This window comes from Amblyraja radiata, chromosome 9 (assembly GCF_010909765.2).
Source record: "Amblyraja radiata isolate CabotCenter1 chromosome 9, sAmbRad1.1.pri, whole genome shotgun sequence".
NCBI lineage: Eukaryota > Metazoa > Chordata > Chondrichthyes > Rajiformes > Rajidae > Amblyraja > Amblyraja radiata.
In genome coordinates this window covers 51,690,928-51,707,135 of record NC_045964.1, presented here as the reverse complement: position 1 = coordinate 51,707,135, position 16,208 = coordinate 51,690,928, and the positions used below count along the sequence as shown (strand labels likewise).

The 16,208-nt window shown below is 42.8% G+C and overlaps 2 protein-coding genes across 6 annotated transcripts in view; one reads left to right on the top strand and one right to left on the bottom strand.

The window, feature by feature from the left end:
- Positions 1–5,951, bottom strand: part of ppm1a (protein phosphatase, Mg2+/Mn2+ dependent 1A) — a 32,746-nt gene extending 26,795 nt beyond the window's left edge. The window contains exon 1 of one of the 3 annotated variants that reach the window (XM_033027413.1): positions 5,626–5,951. The gene's annotated coding sequence lies outside the window, so the exon portion shown is untranslated. Of the gene's footprint in view, positions 1–5,620 lie in introns of all 3 variants that reach the window. The other 2 variants (XM_033027412.1, XM_033027414.1) reach the window with 2 other exon arrangements.
- Positions 5,952–10,317: 4,366 nt separating this feature from the next.
- The window catches only part of dhrs7 (dehydrogenase/reductase 7), a 35,015-nt gene continuing 29,124 nt past the window's right edge, over positions 10,318–16,208 (top strand). Inside the window, exons 1-3 of one of the 3 annotated variants that reach the window (XM_033027409.1) lie at positions 10,318–10,433; positions 14,037–14,171; positions 15,420–15,555. In XM_033027409.1, the coding sequence (XP_032883300.1) occupies positions 14,124–14,171; positions 15,420–15,555 (184 nt within the window). In that variant the 5' untranslated portion in view covers positions 10,318–10,433; positions 14,037–14,123. Of the gene's footprint in view, positions 10,434–14,036; positions 14,172–15,402; positions 15,556–16,208 lie in introns of those variants that run through there. The other 2 variants (XM_033027408.1, XM_033027410.1) reach the window with 2 other exon arrangements.

Sequence of the window (16,208 nt, the reverse complement as noted above, 5' to 3'; positions counted from 1 at the left end):
CACCCAGAATTACAACTGAATTCCCATTACCCTCCTCGCTCATGTCATCTTCCCATCTCCTCCCCTGTCGGCTTTCTGCAGAGACTGCTCCCTCTGTAATTCCCTGGTCAATTCGTCCCTTCCCACCCAAACCACCCCCTCTCCTGGCACTTTCCCTTGCAACTGCAGGAAATGCTACACTTGTCGCTTTACCTCCCTCCTTGACTTAATTCACAGACCCAAGCCGTCTTTCCAGGTGCGGCAGAGGTTCACCTGCACCTCCTCCAGCCTCATCTATTGCATCCGCTGCTCTAGGTGTCAGCTGCCCTACATCAGTGAGATCAAGCGTATGCTTGGCGATCGCTTCGCCCAACACCTCCGCTCGGTTCGCAATAACCAAACTGATCTCCCGGTGTCTCAGCACTTCAACTCCCCCTCGCATTCCGAATCCAACCTTTCTGTGCTGGAACTCCTCCATGGCCAGAGTGAGGCCCACTGTAAATTGGAGGAGCAGCATCTCATATTTCGCTTGGGTAATTTACACCCCAGCTGTATGAACATTGACCTCCAATTTCAGGTAGTCCCTGCTTTCTCCTCCGCTTCCCAGGTCTCCCTCAGCCCACTGTCTCTGCCTCTTCCTTTTTTCTTCCCCCCCCCCCCCCCCGCAACCTCACATCAGTCTGAAGAAGGGTCTCGACCCGAAACTTCGCCTATTTCCTTCGCTCCATAGATGCTGCCTCACCTGCTGAGTTTCTCCAGCATTTTTGTCTACCCATTCACACAAGTTCTGTTATCCAACATTCCTCACCCACTCCATGCACATTAGGGGCAATTTTACAGAGACACGTTAACCTACAAAGCCAATGCATCTTTGGGATGTGGGTGGAAACCCACATGCTTGCAGGGAGAATGTGCAAATTCAACACAGTGCCCGAGAACAGGATCGATCTCAGATCTCTGGCGTGTGAGGCAGCAAGTCCACCAGCTGTGCCACTATATTTTATTTTCCAACACACAAAAAATTATACGTTGATAACTTTGGTTACTAAAAAAAACAAAAAACTATCCATTTTCAGTCTTAAATCTCTAAGTGACGCTATGTCCCCCTTTACAGCTACTGTATGTTTTAATTCAGTTCAAGACTATGGGGCAGTACATTGGCCATAAAGTTGCGGCTTAAAATTGCTAGACTCGGAATTGATCCTGAATATGGGTGCTGTCTGTATGGAGTTTTGTTTTCTCGTTTATAACATTGTTTACAGAGTACTATGTTTACATATTCTGTTGTGCTGCTGCAAGTAAGGATTTCAATGTTCTAACTGGGACGTGAGAGAATAACACACTCTTGACTTACGTTGCTAATGTGTGGGATAGAACTAGTGTAGGTCAGCGAGGACCCGGTGGGCTGAAGGGCCTGTTTCCATGCAGTATCTTTAAATTAAACTAAAAACACTAAAACCAGAGGAAATCTAAAGAAGGGTCTCTACCTGAAATGCCACCCAATTTCTTCTATCCAGAGATGCTGGCTGCTCCATGGAGTTCCCCCGCACAATTAAAGCATGGGATAGTCTTCACCCTACCATAGGTACCCAACCAGACGCAACTAAATTTAAGGTGGCTCTTTTTTCCCCCAAGAACCCGTTTTTGCTTAAGTCCAAGTCAAGAGTCAAGAGAGTTTTATTGTCATGTGTCCCAGATAGGGCAATGAAATTCTTGCTTGCTGCAGCACAACAGAATATGTAAACATAATACAGAACAGGAGATAAAAGTTCAGTGTGTCTATATACCATAGACCATATATATACACAATAAATAAACAGATAAAATCCAATAGGCTTTTATTTTTCAGAAGGTTCACAAAAATGCTGGAGAAACTCAGCAGGTGCAGCAGCATCTATGGAACGAAGGAAATAGGTAACGTTTTGGGCCGAAACCCTTCTTTATATTTCAGAGTTTGAAGTTTGGTGGTGGTGGGTCCACCAGTTTAAATTCCATTTGGAATATTTTTGGAGGGCCAGGAAACCAAGAAGCAAGAGTTACTCCAGCTCCAGGCAGTGATTCTGCGTTGGTTTTCAGCTGTCGCGGCCAGATCTCCATTGTGGCATCCGATGATGTGCTGGCCGTGGTTGTGCGCATGTGCAGGGGGAGGATGTGCAGGCCGTGGCAGTGCGCATGTGTAAGGCGGCCTGCCATGCCGACCCGAGACCCGGACACGGAGAGTGACACAGAGAGAGAGAGAGAGAGAGAGAGAGAGAGAGAGAGAGAGAGAGAGAGAGAGAGAGAGAGAGAGAGAGAGAGAGAGAGAGATAGAGAGGGGACCTCTCTAAATGATAGGTGTCCCGGGTGCTTGCCAAGTCGGGCAAAATGGCATGGCTTTTAGGTTGCCCGACGGGACTGTAGATTGCCATTGGCACCCGGGCAACCGCTAATTTCAAGCCCTGCCTTTGTCACAAAATGGATTGCTTTACATTGGGGAGATCAAAATGTGGATTACATGCCTGATTTCTGGAATGCCTCTGCCAAGGCCACAAACATGACCACAGGTTTCAGATTAACATTTTAATTTGCTACCCCAGAGCCACTCAATATTTCTGATCTCAACCTCCTTTGTCATTCCAAAGAAGCAGAGAATGCTTGAGACACAGCATCTTGCAGCCTTCCAGATTGAAGCAAAAAGTGGTAGTGAAAGGCTGTATTTCAGACTGGAGGCCTGTGACTAGAGGTATGCCTCGGGAATCAGTGCTTGGCCCATTGCCATTTGTGATTTAGTCAGATTCATATAACATGAAAATATGTTCTTCGGCCCAACTTGCCCATGCTGACCAAGATACCCCATCTACACTAGTCCCACTGCCCTCGTTTGGTCCATACCCCTCTAAACATTTCTTATTCATGTACCTATCCAAAAGTCTTTTAAATGATTTTCAACAATGTCTTTTCAACGATTTAGATGAAAATGTGAAAGGCACGATTACTAAGTTTGCACATGGCATTAAGTAGGTGTTATCAGACAGTGAAGAAGGTTATTAAAAAATACAACAGGGTCTTGATCAGCCAGCAGGTGGGCCAAAGAATGGCTAATGAAGTTTAATGAAGATAATGTGACGTATTGCCCTTTGAGAAATCAAACCAGGCAGGACCTTCACAGTGAATGGTAGGAACATGGACAGTGTTATAGGGCAGAGGAATCCAGGAGTGCAGTGCACAGGGCCCTGAAAGTGGCATCACAGATAGATATGGTAATGAAGAAAGCTTTCAGTACACTGGCCTTCATCAGTCAGGGTGCAGAGTATAAAAGCTGGGACGTTCTGTACAGTCGGTGCAAAGCATTTGGAATATTGGGTTCAGTTTTGGACATCCTGCTACAGAAAAGATATAATTAAGCTTACAGGAGTACGCTTAAGACGCAAAATTTACAATAGGGGGCGCCGTCCTGTATGGTATGGCTGCCCAGCCTGTAGCTGTTCGTTTTTTCACTCTTTTTTTTATTTTTAGTGAGTTTTAGTGTTTGTTTTTTGAGTTCTAGTCTTTTTTATGTGGGGGATGGGGGGGAAGGGTTGGGGGGAAGGGGGAAACTACTTTTCAGGGTCCCTACCTGGTCGGAGAGGCGGCTTTTCTCCAGGCTGCACTTTCGACCCGTCCTCGCGGCCTACCAGCGGGCCTGGAACGGCGTTTCCCGAGGGGACCGCCCAGAACCTTGGCTTCGGCAGCGGCACAGCGCTGGAGCGCTATCGCGGAGCGGGCGATGCCTTGCCCGGGTCGGCGCGCTGGAACTGTGACCACCGTGAAAAACATTGTGGAGCTGCAGGTCTGTGGAGCAGCCAGCCGCGGCGCTGAACTTTAACATCGGGAGCCTGGGATCTCTCACCGAGATCGCCAGCGGTGGAGCTCCATCCAGCGCGGCCTTGTTGGCTTCGGAAGCTGCTGTCTCCAGTAAGGAAGCGACCGTTCCAGGTGTCCCAAGCCGCTGAGAGGATTCTCTCCGGCGAGCACCATCATCCAGCGAGAACGGGCCTCCGTAAAAGCGACTACGGAGGCCTCAATAGGCCCAAGTATGGGTGGACATGGGATGGGGACTGGACTTTGCGCCTTCCCTCATAATGGGAACCATTGTGGGGGGGATGTTTTTTATGTTTAAATCTCTTTATTTTGGTTATGTTGTATTCTTCTTTTTATGTGCTGCATTGGCAAGAAGAATTTCACTACACCCATGGTGTATGTGACCAATAAATAACCTTTGAACCTTACAAGAATGTTGCCAGGACTCGAGGGCCTGAGCTATAGGGAGACATTGGGTCAGTTAGGACTATTTCTTGAAGTGCAGGAGGCTGAGAGGTGAGCTTGCAGAGGTGTACACAATCTTGTGGAGAAATGAATGCACAGATTATTTTACGCAGAGTAGGGGAATCAAAAACCAGAGGACATAGGTTTAAGATGAGAGGGGAAAGATTTAATAGGAACCTGAGGGGGCATTTTTTTTTTTACTCAGAGGGTGGTGGGTGGATGGAATGAGCTGCCAGAGGAGGTCCAAATGCGGGCAACAGCACAAGCTTCAATAGGGCATCTACAACCAGAGAGCAGTCCTGAACTACAATCTACCTCGTTGGTGACCCTCGGACTAACCTTGATAGGACTTTGTTGGCTTTACTTTGCATGAAACGTTATTCCTTTATCATGTATCTATACACGGTAAATTGCTCGATTGTAATCACGTATTGTCTTTCCGCTGCTGGATAGTATACAACAAAAGCTTTTCACTGTTCCTCGATACACGTGTCAATAAACTAAACTACTGTGGAATTACATCAAAATAACACATCAGCTCATTCACCTGCACATCTGAATTTACTTTACAACAATAACTAATATTACTGTTAATTTCCAAAGCCCCTGCTAAGTAGCTTTAACAACCTGAATAACATTTTAAATAAGTTCAGAAAATAACAGCTTCTTCTTGGCAATAATTCCTCCAGGTTAAAGATGACTTGCTTGCATTACAGTTCTATATGTGGTTCATGAAACCAACGTGTGTTAAATAACCTGAATTTGGATATCTGATTTTTTTTTTGCGAAGTATACGAAAATGATAAAACATAAAGAAAATCTGAAATAGAATCAGCAAATGTTAGAAACATTCGGCAGAACTAGCAGCAACTTTAAAAAAAAGTTAATATTTCAGTTTGATTCTCATTCCACAATGCTACTTGGTCTGCTGAGTTTTTCCCAGCATTTTCGGACATGTTCCTTATATCTTCTCGGTTGCAGTTCAAGGGTAATCGTTTTCACTTGGGTTATTCCATTTAATCGTGCAAATCTAGCCAAGTAGTACACACCCATGAAACGCCCTTCTGATCTGATTTTAACGTTCAAGGCTAATGGACAGGAAGGGCACCTTTAGAGCAATGTCAAAAGAATAAAACTGGCTCAGCGCGGTTGCAGAGATCCAGAGTACTTCGGATCTTAATGGGGAAAGAAAAGCCTGGGGCGGCGGGGCTGGGGCTGGGGGGGGTGATTATCTCTGCCCAGAATTTCAGCGTTGAGGCCTATACTTTGACATGGCGCCCTCTGCCTCGCCGCGGCTCCGAGGTGACTGGAGGCCGCGACTTATGGCGCACACACAGAGCCGGAGACCAACACTCACCTCCACTCCCCCAGACAGACGGCGAAACGTCCTTCAGCACGAGAGCATTCACCGGGCGTCGATGACTACGATCCGTGAGAGCGAGAAGAGGCCAAGACATGCCGGAGAAGCAACGGAGTTACGGCAGCGACGGTTCCCACCGTCTAGCGACAACGGCGGCTGCGCCGAGCGACCAGCCACCGGCCCGGGCCGCAGCACCCGGATGTGAGCGGCACAGCAGGTTGTGCGACCGAGTGCAAGGAGGCAGCAGCAGCAGCAGCCTGTCACAACACGCTGTGCTCGCTTCCTCTCCTCCCAGCAGAAAGGCTGCATTGTGCAATTCTCTGAACATTCATTGCAAAAAAAAAAATACAGTAAATATAATGTGGAGGAAGGAACTGCAGCGAAGATAAGTACAAAAATGCCGGAGTAACTCAGCAGTACAGGCAGCATCTCTGGAGAGAAGGAATGGGTAACGTTTCGGGTCGAGACCCTTCTTCAGACTGTAAAAATAAACCATGTTCGTCGGCAAACTATAAGCATTTAAAAAATTCAGAAAGGAAATTTAGACAAGGTAGATTGCTCGGTGAACTTATCCACAAGATGAAGTGTGCAGAACGAACAATCGTTATCTCAAGACTGAGATGAAACATTTCAACTGCAATGATACATTTATTTAGGTTAAGTCTTTGCAATTTTCTTGCAAATGCTGGAATCTTGATTAAAATCAAAATGCTGGGGGACTCAGCGGGTCAGGACTCTCTAGCTTTCTATCTGGGAGGACTGAGTGATCAGTTGTTTAATATTTTCAAGATTGAGATCGATAGATTTGGGGCACTGAGACGGCATGGGTGACAGATGGGAAATTAGACGTGCCGACATGATCACCAGATCTCTTTCAAAGATAGAACATACATGACGTCCTATTCATTTAACCCTTAGGATTGTGGTTACTTTTAGATGATCACATACCGTGTGGACCATAAATAAACCTGTTTCTCCAATAAGAGATTGTGGAGAACAAAAAAGGGATAATGAGAGTAGGGAGTTTAGTCTGGGAGTATGCACTTTAGGGAGGAGGTTTATACATCGACGAGAATAACGCAAATTATGTTTACATGGAATATTAAGAAGGGTCCGAAGACGAGTCTTGACCAGGAAGATCATCCATTCCTTCTCTCCAGAGATGCTGCCTGTCCACCTTTTTGTGTCTATGTTCGATTCTCAGAAGACTTGATGAGATCCACTTGACAGAATGATTACAAAAGGAAAAGCCCATGAGTAGATCCCAAATTAAGGAAGTAGATGGGTGCAGGGGACATTTTAAAGGATATTTAATGGGTAAAATAAGTATTTTAGCGACAGGAATTGATTGAATTGAATTTTGAATTGAATACCTTTATTGTCATTCAGACCTTACAGTCTGAATGAAATTTCGTGCCTGCAGTCATACATACAATAAAAAACAACAATAAACACAAATTAACATCCACCACAGTGTATCCTCCAAGCACCTCCTCACTGTGGTGGAGGCAAAAATCTTAGGGTTACTGTCTCTTCCCTCCTCTTCTCCCTCTGAAGGTGTATGTATTGCAGTTCCTTGGAACTCGGTGTACAATCTCCTGCATTTACTGTATAACTGAATGGAATTGAAATATAAGGACCGTTATTTATAAATTTGTATGGTCGCAACTGTTCTGATCGTATGTCGACATCAACCTGCAGGAGTTTGAGAGGAAAACATCTGGAACAAACATTAATTTTCTGACCCAACAATAAAGTGTCTGCTTAATGACCTTTCAAGAAATACTGGAACATTCTAAACTGGATGCAAACTGGGCAGTGCTGCAGGTACTCGTCATGGTAACTGATGTTGTTTTGAAATGTATCACATGTTACACTGTCAGAAAGTGGCACATGGTGGTGGGAAAATAACTGCCGGAGTAACAAAACAGTATTCAGTGATGTTGAATATCATGTTTCTGAGGGCTGTTACTATGGAGCAGAGTTGAAAAATCAAATAAGGGACCAGGTTGTACAAAGTTGCAAATCAAATTGCATAAGACGCCAGGGTGTTGGAGGAAGATGACACTAACAGCCGTTATGCACTTAAAAAAGAGCAATAAGAATTATCAATAACGTTTGATATCTTGAACATACCAATTTATTATTCTTAAAGTCTCATACACTGAAGTTCACCGATCTGGTTAAATTTAAGACTGCACAAATCATGTACAAAGCAAGAAATAATTTACTTCTAGGAAATATACAAAAACTGTTTATGGAAAGACAGGGTGGGTATAATTTGAGAGGGGAATATAATTTTTAAAAACTCAATGTCAAAACAACTCTTAAAAGTATGTGCATAGCAATCTGTGGGGTGAATTTGTGGAATGGTCTGGAACAGGAGATAAAACTTAGCACAAACATAATTCAGTTTAAAAAGATGTACAAAACACTTTTTTTAAAGGATATTGGGATGAGGATAGGGGATTGGAGGCTGTTCCTCCAATTTGCACTGGGTCTCACTCTGACAATAGCGGAAGCCCAGAACAGGTCAGATTGGGAAATGGGAGGGGGAGTAAGTGCTGAGCAACCGGGAGATCAGGTAGGTTAAGGCGGACTGAGTGGAGGTATTCAGCGAAATGATCACCGAGCCTGCGCTTGGTCTTGCCGATGTACAGAAGTTGACACCTGGAACAGCAGATACAGTAGATGAGGTTGGTGGAGGTGCAAGTGAACCAGAAAGGGGTGGAGATAGGAATATGTGGCCAGTAGTGTCACATCTTCAGTCAGTCAGTCAGTAGTGTCAATCGACAGGTTAACAGACGATACCACTGTAGTAGGCAGGATATTGAATAATGACAGGATGGAGTACAGAAAGGAGATGGAGAATCTTGTAACTTGGTGCCAAGACAACAAACTCTCCCTCAGTGTCAGCAAGACAAAGGAGATTGTGATTGACTTCAGGAAGCAAAGCAGTACATACACCCCAGTCTACATTGATGGTACCAATGTAGAGATGGTCGAAAGCCTTAAGTTCCCAGCAATAATTAAATATCACCAGAAACTTGTCCTGGACCAGCCATATCGAAGCAATGGCCAAGGAAGCACACCTACACCTCTACTTCCTTAGAAGCCTTAAGAAGTTCTGCATGTCTCCAACAACCCTCAGCAACTTCTCCAGTTGTGCTGTAGAATGCGTCTTATTGCGATACATTACTGCATTGTTTCAGAACCACTCCGTCCAAGTCTGCAAGCAATTGCAGAATTGTGGATGTAGTCCAGAACATCACACAAACATCCTCTCTTCTGTTGACTCCATCTACACCCGACTCCTTGGCAAGGACACCAGCACAATAAAGGACCTATCCCAACATGGTCATACCTTTTTCTCCCCTTTCCCATCTGGCAAGTAGTACAGAAGTTTGAAAACGCATACCTCCAGATTCAGGGACAGTGTCTTCCCAGCTGTTATCAGGCAATTGAATGATCCTCTCATCAGCTAGAGTGCAGTCCTGACCTCACATCTACCTCATTGGAGACCTTCAAACTATCATTAAATCAGACTTTATCTTGCACTGAATGTTGTACCCTTTTTCTGTCCACTGTGGACAGTTTAATGGTATTCATGTGCAGCCTTTTCTCTGACTGGATATCACACAAACAAAAGGTTTTCCCAGTACCTTAGTGCACATTACAATAATAAATAAACTAAACTAATAAATGTGCCTGCCTCACTCTTATCAATGCAGAATTGATATCAATGTAGAATAAAAATTGTTACTCTGCAATTATATTAGTAATACAAAATAAGATGAAGCAACCGTTCTTGACAATGATAATTCATCTTTACAAATCCAAATTCTTCTGATTTTGTTATCCCCAAATCCCAACCTTCTTGGTCCTCATTGTTTGAGTCAATAACCACATAACATTTTCAGAAAATTGAAAAATACAGTTGCAACACGTTTTGACATATTACCTTTATTTTAAATGTTACTTCAAATAAATTAGTTTGCCAAAAGTTATGGAAAGGTAACAGAAAATCTGAAAATGTTTGTCAGCTATGCAGTGTGTGTGTGTGTGTGTGTGTGTGTGTGTGTGTGTGTGTGTGTGTGTGTGTGTGTGTGTGTGTGTGTGTGTGTGTGTGTGTGTGTGTGTGTGTGAGATAAAGGCAGACACCCATACATACATATATTTACCGAAGATATGAACAAAAAGCTGGAGTAACTCAGCGGGTCAGACAGCGTCTCTGGAGCAAAGGAATAGGTCACAATTCTGAAAGTCAGGGGAAAGCTGAAACGAGACATACAGACGATGTAGGAAGATGTAGAACAAATGAATGAAAGATATGCAACAAAAGTAACAACGGTAAAGGAAACAGGCCATTGTTAGCTGTGTGCAAGGTGAAAACGAGTACAGCCAATGAGACTCAACAAGACAATTTTGAAGCTGGTACGACTTGGAGGGGTGGGAAGAGAGGGATGCAAGGGTTACATGAAGTTGGGGAAATCAATATTCATACTCAATCAATATTGGCTTTTCTAACCTGCTGTACCTTCCCATACATATATACAGTTAGCGCTACTTTGATATTTAACAACAGAAAATTTAACTCCAAATCGCTTCCCTCATACACTGTAATTGAGCTCCAAATTAAAGGATTTACAGCTGCCAGAGTTGTGAGGGCTCATTGAGCCGTGGGCTGTGTTGGATACATGTCACGGTGCTGAACGATGGACAGCGAGACAAGGTTCAGCAACTGTAGCAATCCGGAGGTGATGTCATCCGCGCTCACGCGTGCGTTCACCGGATCCCGACCCCAAAGCAGGTGAGTTGAATGAAGTGTGTGACTGGGTTAATTATTCTACAAGAAAACAACGATTATTTACTCATAAACTAAGACCAGTTCCCCCTCCTTCCTCTACCCTCATGGGCTGTTTTACTCTTTTAGTCGCTTCTTCCTCCTTCAGCCTCTCTCATTAAGTATGTCGTGTCAGCTCTAACATCACCTCGTGTGGCTCGGTGCCAGATTTTGTTCAATAACACACCTGTCAAGATTGTTGTGTAGGAAGAAACTGTTCAGTTTGTTATCAGCAGGTTGTGATTCCATGGATATATTTTTACTGAACTTCAATGCCATAAGAATCTTCTAAAGTCAACTGAGCGTCAAATGACAGGCCTTAAATCATTATTTTCATTGGAATGCTCGAGCAATCGACAGTTCTCTCTCCAACCTAATGATTATTTTATAATTTACGATTTCTAGTATTGAGAGTCATTTGTTTTGGATTACACCGTTTATTTTTGCTGCAATCATTTATGTCAGTCAATTGCTCATTACTGGCAGTGTGTATTAATGTCAGGGTACATTTTTAAGAACCATGTCCACTATGTAGTCTATAGTTTATTTGATAGTTCTTTCAATAAAGGACAACAAAGGACATCAATTTTGTCTGATTACCTCTGCTCACAGCATCAAAAAGTACCTGGCAGATGGGTACAAACATTATTGAATTAAAATGCAAAGGCAGAATTTTTTTAATTAGAGAAAAAATAATTTAAAGGAACTAACAAGAGTAAGAAACTTAGGCTAGTTTCTAGATAGATAGAACTAGTGTACGGGTGATCAGTGGTCGGCATGGATTCGGTGGGCCGAAGGGTCTTTTTCCACTCTGTATCTTTAACTTAAGCTAAAAACACTAAAACCAGAGGAAATCTAAAGAAGGGTCTCTACCCAAAACGTCACCCAATTTCTTCTATCCAGAGATGCTGGCTGCTCCATGGAGTTCCCCCGCACAATTAAAGCATGGAATAGTCTTCACCCTACCATAGTTACCCAACCAGACGCAACTAAATTTAAGGTAGCTCTTTTTTCCCCAAGAAGCCTTTTTTGCTTAAGTCCAAGTCAAGAGAGTTTTATTGTCATGTGTCCCAGAGACGACAATGAAATTCTTGCTTGCTGCAGCACAACAGAATATGTAAACATAATACAGAACAGGAGATAAAAGTTCAGTGTGTCTATATACCATAAACCATATATATACACAATAAATAAACAGATAAAGTGCAATAGGCTGTTATTTTTTCAGAGTTTGGAGTTTGGTTGTGGTGAGTCCACTCCTGTTTAAATTCCATTTTAAATATTTTTGGAGGACCAGGAAACTAAGAAGCAAGAGTTACTCCAGGGAGTTACTCCAGCTCCAGGGAGTGATTCTGCGTTGGTTTTCAGTGGTCGCGGTGAGGCAGCGACCAGACAGCAATGGCGGCCAGATCTCCCACAATGCAAAGGGAGGGAGAAAGTGGCCGACGCGAAAGTGTCCAGTTGCGGTGGCAGTGCGCATGTGCAGGGCGGCACATGCGCACAACCACGGCCAATTATGTGCTGGCCGTGGTTGTGCGCATGTGCAGGGGGAGGATGTGCAGGCCCTGGCAGTGCGCATGTGCAAGGCGGCTGGCTGAGCCGGAGGATGAGGAGCAGGCAGAGAGCGGAGAACCGGCGGTGGGTGGAGACGGAGACATGGATACGGATGGTGGGTGGAGACGGAGAGTGACAGAGAGATGGAGAGAGGGGCCCGCTCAGTGTTGAACAATAGGTGCCCCGGGCGCTTGCCAAGCCGAACAAAATGGCAGGGCTCTTAGGTTGCCCGGCAAGACTTTAGGTCGCCATTGGCACCCGGGCAACCATTAATTTCGAGCCCTGTGTACAGGTTGATTTCTCCTCACTGCTGAAATGAGTGCCAATGCAGCAAGAACCCAGACCATCCAGCGGCTAAATCTGCACAGGAAGAGGCAAAATGTGTTTGTTCGGGCTACTCTTTTACCGATTTTAGATATTGCACTTCCGGAGATGTATGTGCAGTATTGAAGGGAATTATATGGACTGAGAAGAGGTTGTATGCATAATGTTCATTGTTTTAAATTTTAGTTGAAACATGTTTTCAGTATTTTTTTAAATCCTTTTCTAATGTAACCTGCTGTAATACTGGCATCTTGCCCGATTGTATTGTTAATTGATCATAATCTAGCTTGATTTTTCTTTGTATGGTTCAAAGTCACATCAGTATATTTGTCCACTGGAATGTGTGGGAAATTCTAATATGGCATTTTATCCCCTTTTAAAGGATGTCTCATTGCTAATCACCAAAGTGCTTGTTTTTAAATAACATAGACATTTTTGTGGGGTATTATGTAGAACACATTACACGCAATGTCTGTGCAGAACACGATACCAAGCTTAACTAATCTCATCTGCCGGCACATGATCCACATCCTCCAATTTCCTGCATACCCATGTGCTTATCTAAAAGAGTTAAATGCCACTATCATATGTACCTCCACTGCCACTCCTGGTAGTGTAAAAAGGGGAAAAAAACTTTCCCCAAACATCATATTTACATTTTACCCCTCTCATCTTAAAGCTCTGCCCTTTACTCTTTGACATATCTACCCAAGGAAAAAGGTATATCTATTAGACCTCCCCTCATCCCCCTGCATTCCAAAGAAAACAATCCAACTCTGTCCAACCCTTCTTTAAGCTAATACTCTCTAATCCAGGCAGCATTGTCCCCATTTTAGTTTTGTTAACTCTGGATATATGTAAAGTAGGAGATCATATTATTTTTCAGTTTGCTGAATGTGCGTAATTGGCAGAGAAGAAGAGTAAGTTTTCCACCAGGCCTCGATTTACCTCAGCAGATTGACACTTTGGCAATCACGAAGGACCCTGCCTTTCTGTCCAACTTCCTATCTTTAATGGTGGTCGGTACTGGTGGTTATGACACCTGTAAGCAGGTTAGACAGTCATGCTCCATGTTGATTGACCAGCTGCACATTTCTGATTTTGTTGACAGTACCTTCTGCTATCTGGCCAATACACTGGAATTTCCTTCCAAAATCCTTCTATCATTAATACTTTTAAAATTTTGGCATTAATTGATGATTAATAGCCATTCTCGTCGCCTCTTCTGGGAGGCATCAATTTTTGACGGCTAACGTTCCCATGGTGAGTTTTCAGACTCCTTTTGCTTTTTACTTGAACTTCAGTACAATTACAGATAGAGCAGATTAAAACACGATGTTGCAAAAGTACATGTAAACTATTGGACAAACTGTGCTTAAAATATATTGCTTTTCACTTTAAAGGATAAAACTTCAACAGGTAGGAAAGCTTTTGCAGCAATAACGAACAATTTCTGAACATCAAAATGTCAAGAAAAATGTATTGATAATAATATGACTTTTGGATTCCTGGCATAAATGCTGATTTCTACGTAAATTAAAATCTGTCTATCTTTTATATTTTTGAATTGTCTGAAACGCATTGACACATTAATGTGTGCTTTTTGGGATCATGTTTATGAAAACTGAATTGAATTGAAACATCATCCTTTAAGGAATGGTTACATTCACACTTTTCTTTTTTTTTTGTCAGATATTAAAACAATGGATCTCCTGTCAGTGACGGGTTACTGTTTAGTGATTTATGTGATTATGCAATTTGTTCGGTTCATCAGGGCTGATGCAGATTTTACCCTGTTATGGGCTGAATATCTGGGAAATAAACCAGGTAACAAAGTCAATATATTTCTCTGTTTATTAGATTAATTATTTGTACACAGTGTTGTAAAAATGTATCCAATACATCAGGAGAAATTTTATTTCCAATTTGAATTCTGCATTTTTTTCAATTTATGATAATTTCGATTTGCCTGTACCTTCATCGATACATGTTGGTCTGCTGCAGCCATTAATGATGCTGAGCCATAAAGATTATGAATGTACAAGTTTGAACCCATGTTGATGTTAAACAAGGTGAAACAAGGACTATAACATGAAGATTCAATGCCACTTGAATAAGATTATAAAATAATTTGGCAATATATAAGCAAAGGGCGCATCTAGCAATCTAGTACTGGATCTACACAGTTAATTTCCAGCTTTGTAGGTTTGTTTGGAGTGTATAAAAGAATGAGGGACCTAGATAAAGTGAATAGAAAAGCGATATACAGTATCCCCCAGCAGAAGAGGCAAAAACCAAATGCAAAAATTTGGACCGAACTTCAAATAGCCCTTGCTTTCCCTCTCTCTCCATCCCCTCCCCCTTCCCAGATCTCCCACCAGTCTCACTGTCTCTGACTACATTCTATAACTGTCTCGCCCACTCCCCTGAGATCAGTCTGAAGAAGGGTCTCAACCCGAAATGTCATTCATTCCTTCTCTCCAGAGATGCTGCCTGTCCCGCTGAGTTAGAGGTGTTGATAAAGCGATTAAAGGGGGGGGGGGTGATCAATATTATTTTTTCCCAGGTGGTGTTAGGGATACCGAACACTGCCTGATTGCTTGGTTAAGGGAGAGATTTTCCACTGTACATGCATACATACATGAAGAGCCATGAGCCGAAGAGCCATGGACATCCTGATTAAAGGTGGGAGAGGGCACAGCAATTTTGTTTTAAACACTGGGGTGATGGGTCAATTGACCTTCTCTTTTGTTATGGATTTTCTCTAATTTATTTGATCACACAATGTAAGAAATGACATAAGCCAGCAGAGTTATTTTCTGCAGTAAAGCCCATCAGGCAAATCTGAACAAAGAAAGAGAGTAGAGACCTGATGTGATAGATCTCGACCTCATTTTCTAATTAAAGCCAGGCATTTTATGTGCAAAAAGTTATCTTTGAAAGAATAAGATCTGGGCTTTGAGGCATATAATTTATTTTAATTAATGAAAATTATTATTAATTCATGAACTGACTTTTGAAATGTTATAGGATAAATTGTATATTTAATAACTGACAGAAACCAAACTCTTTAAGAAAGTTGTATGGATAACAGGAGCCTCTACAGGAATTGGACAGGAGTTAGCATATCAACTCGCAAAATTAGGAGCTTCACTGGTACTTTCCTCGAGGAGCGAGGTTGCACTGCAGCGAGTTAAACAACATTGCCTTGGTAAGTAAAAATGTTTTGAATGACCATTGATGTAAAATATTGGAAGAATATTTTTGAAAAAGTAAACTGGAAAATAATTTACTAATGTGTTTTTGCAATCGGGTAATTTGGCCTGACATCACAGGGAGGGGAAAATGCTGGAATCTATTATTAAGGAAGTGGGTACAGACTAATTTGGAGGAATTTGTATGTTTGATCTGTACTGGTATATTATGATGCTGGTAAACCTCGTGTGCACCCTCTCCAAAGCCTCCGCAACCTTCTTCTAAAGAGGTGACCAAACCTGCACATAATACTCCAAATGTGACTGAACCTGTTTGGTAAGGCTGCAACATGTCTTTCTGACTCTTGTACTCAATGCCTCGAGCGATGAAGGCAAGCATACCATACGCCTTCTTTACCATTCTATCTACTTGCAGTGCTACTCTCAGGAACCAGACCCAACATTAATGCTGCTAACAATCCTGCCATTAACTACATCTGTCATTTCTCTGCTCATATCTGTAGCCTGTGTTACCTTTGATGGCCTCCATCACTGTTTGCAACTCAACCAATTTTAAGTTGCCTGCTAACCTACCAACCAACCCATCTACACTTTCATCCAAGTCATTTATATATATCGCAAAAAACAGAGATCCCAGCACAGATCACTG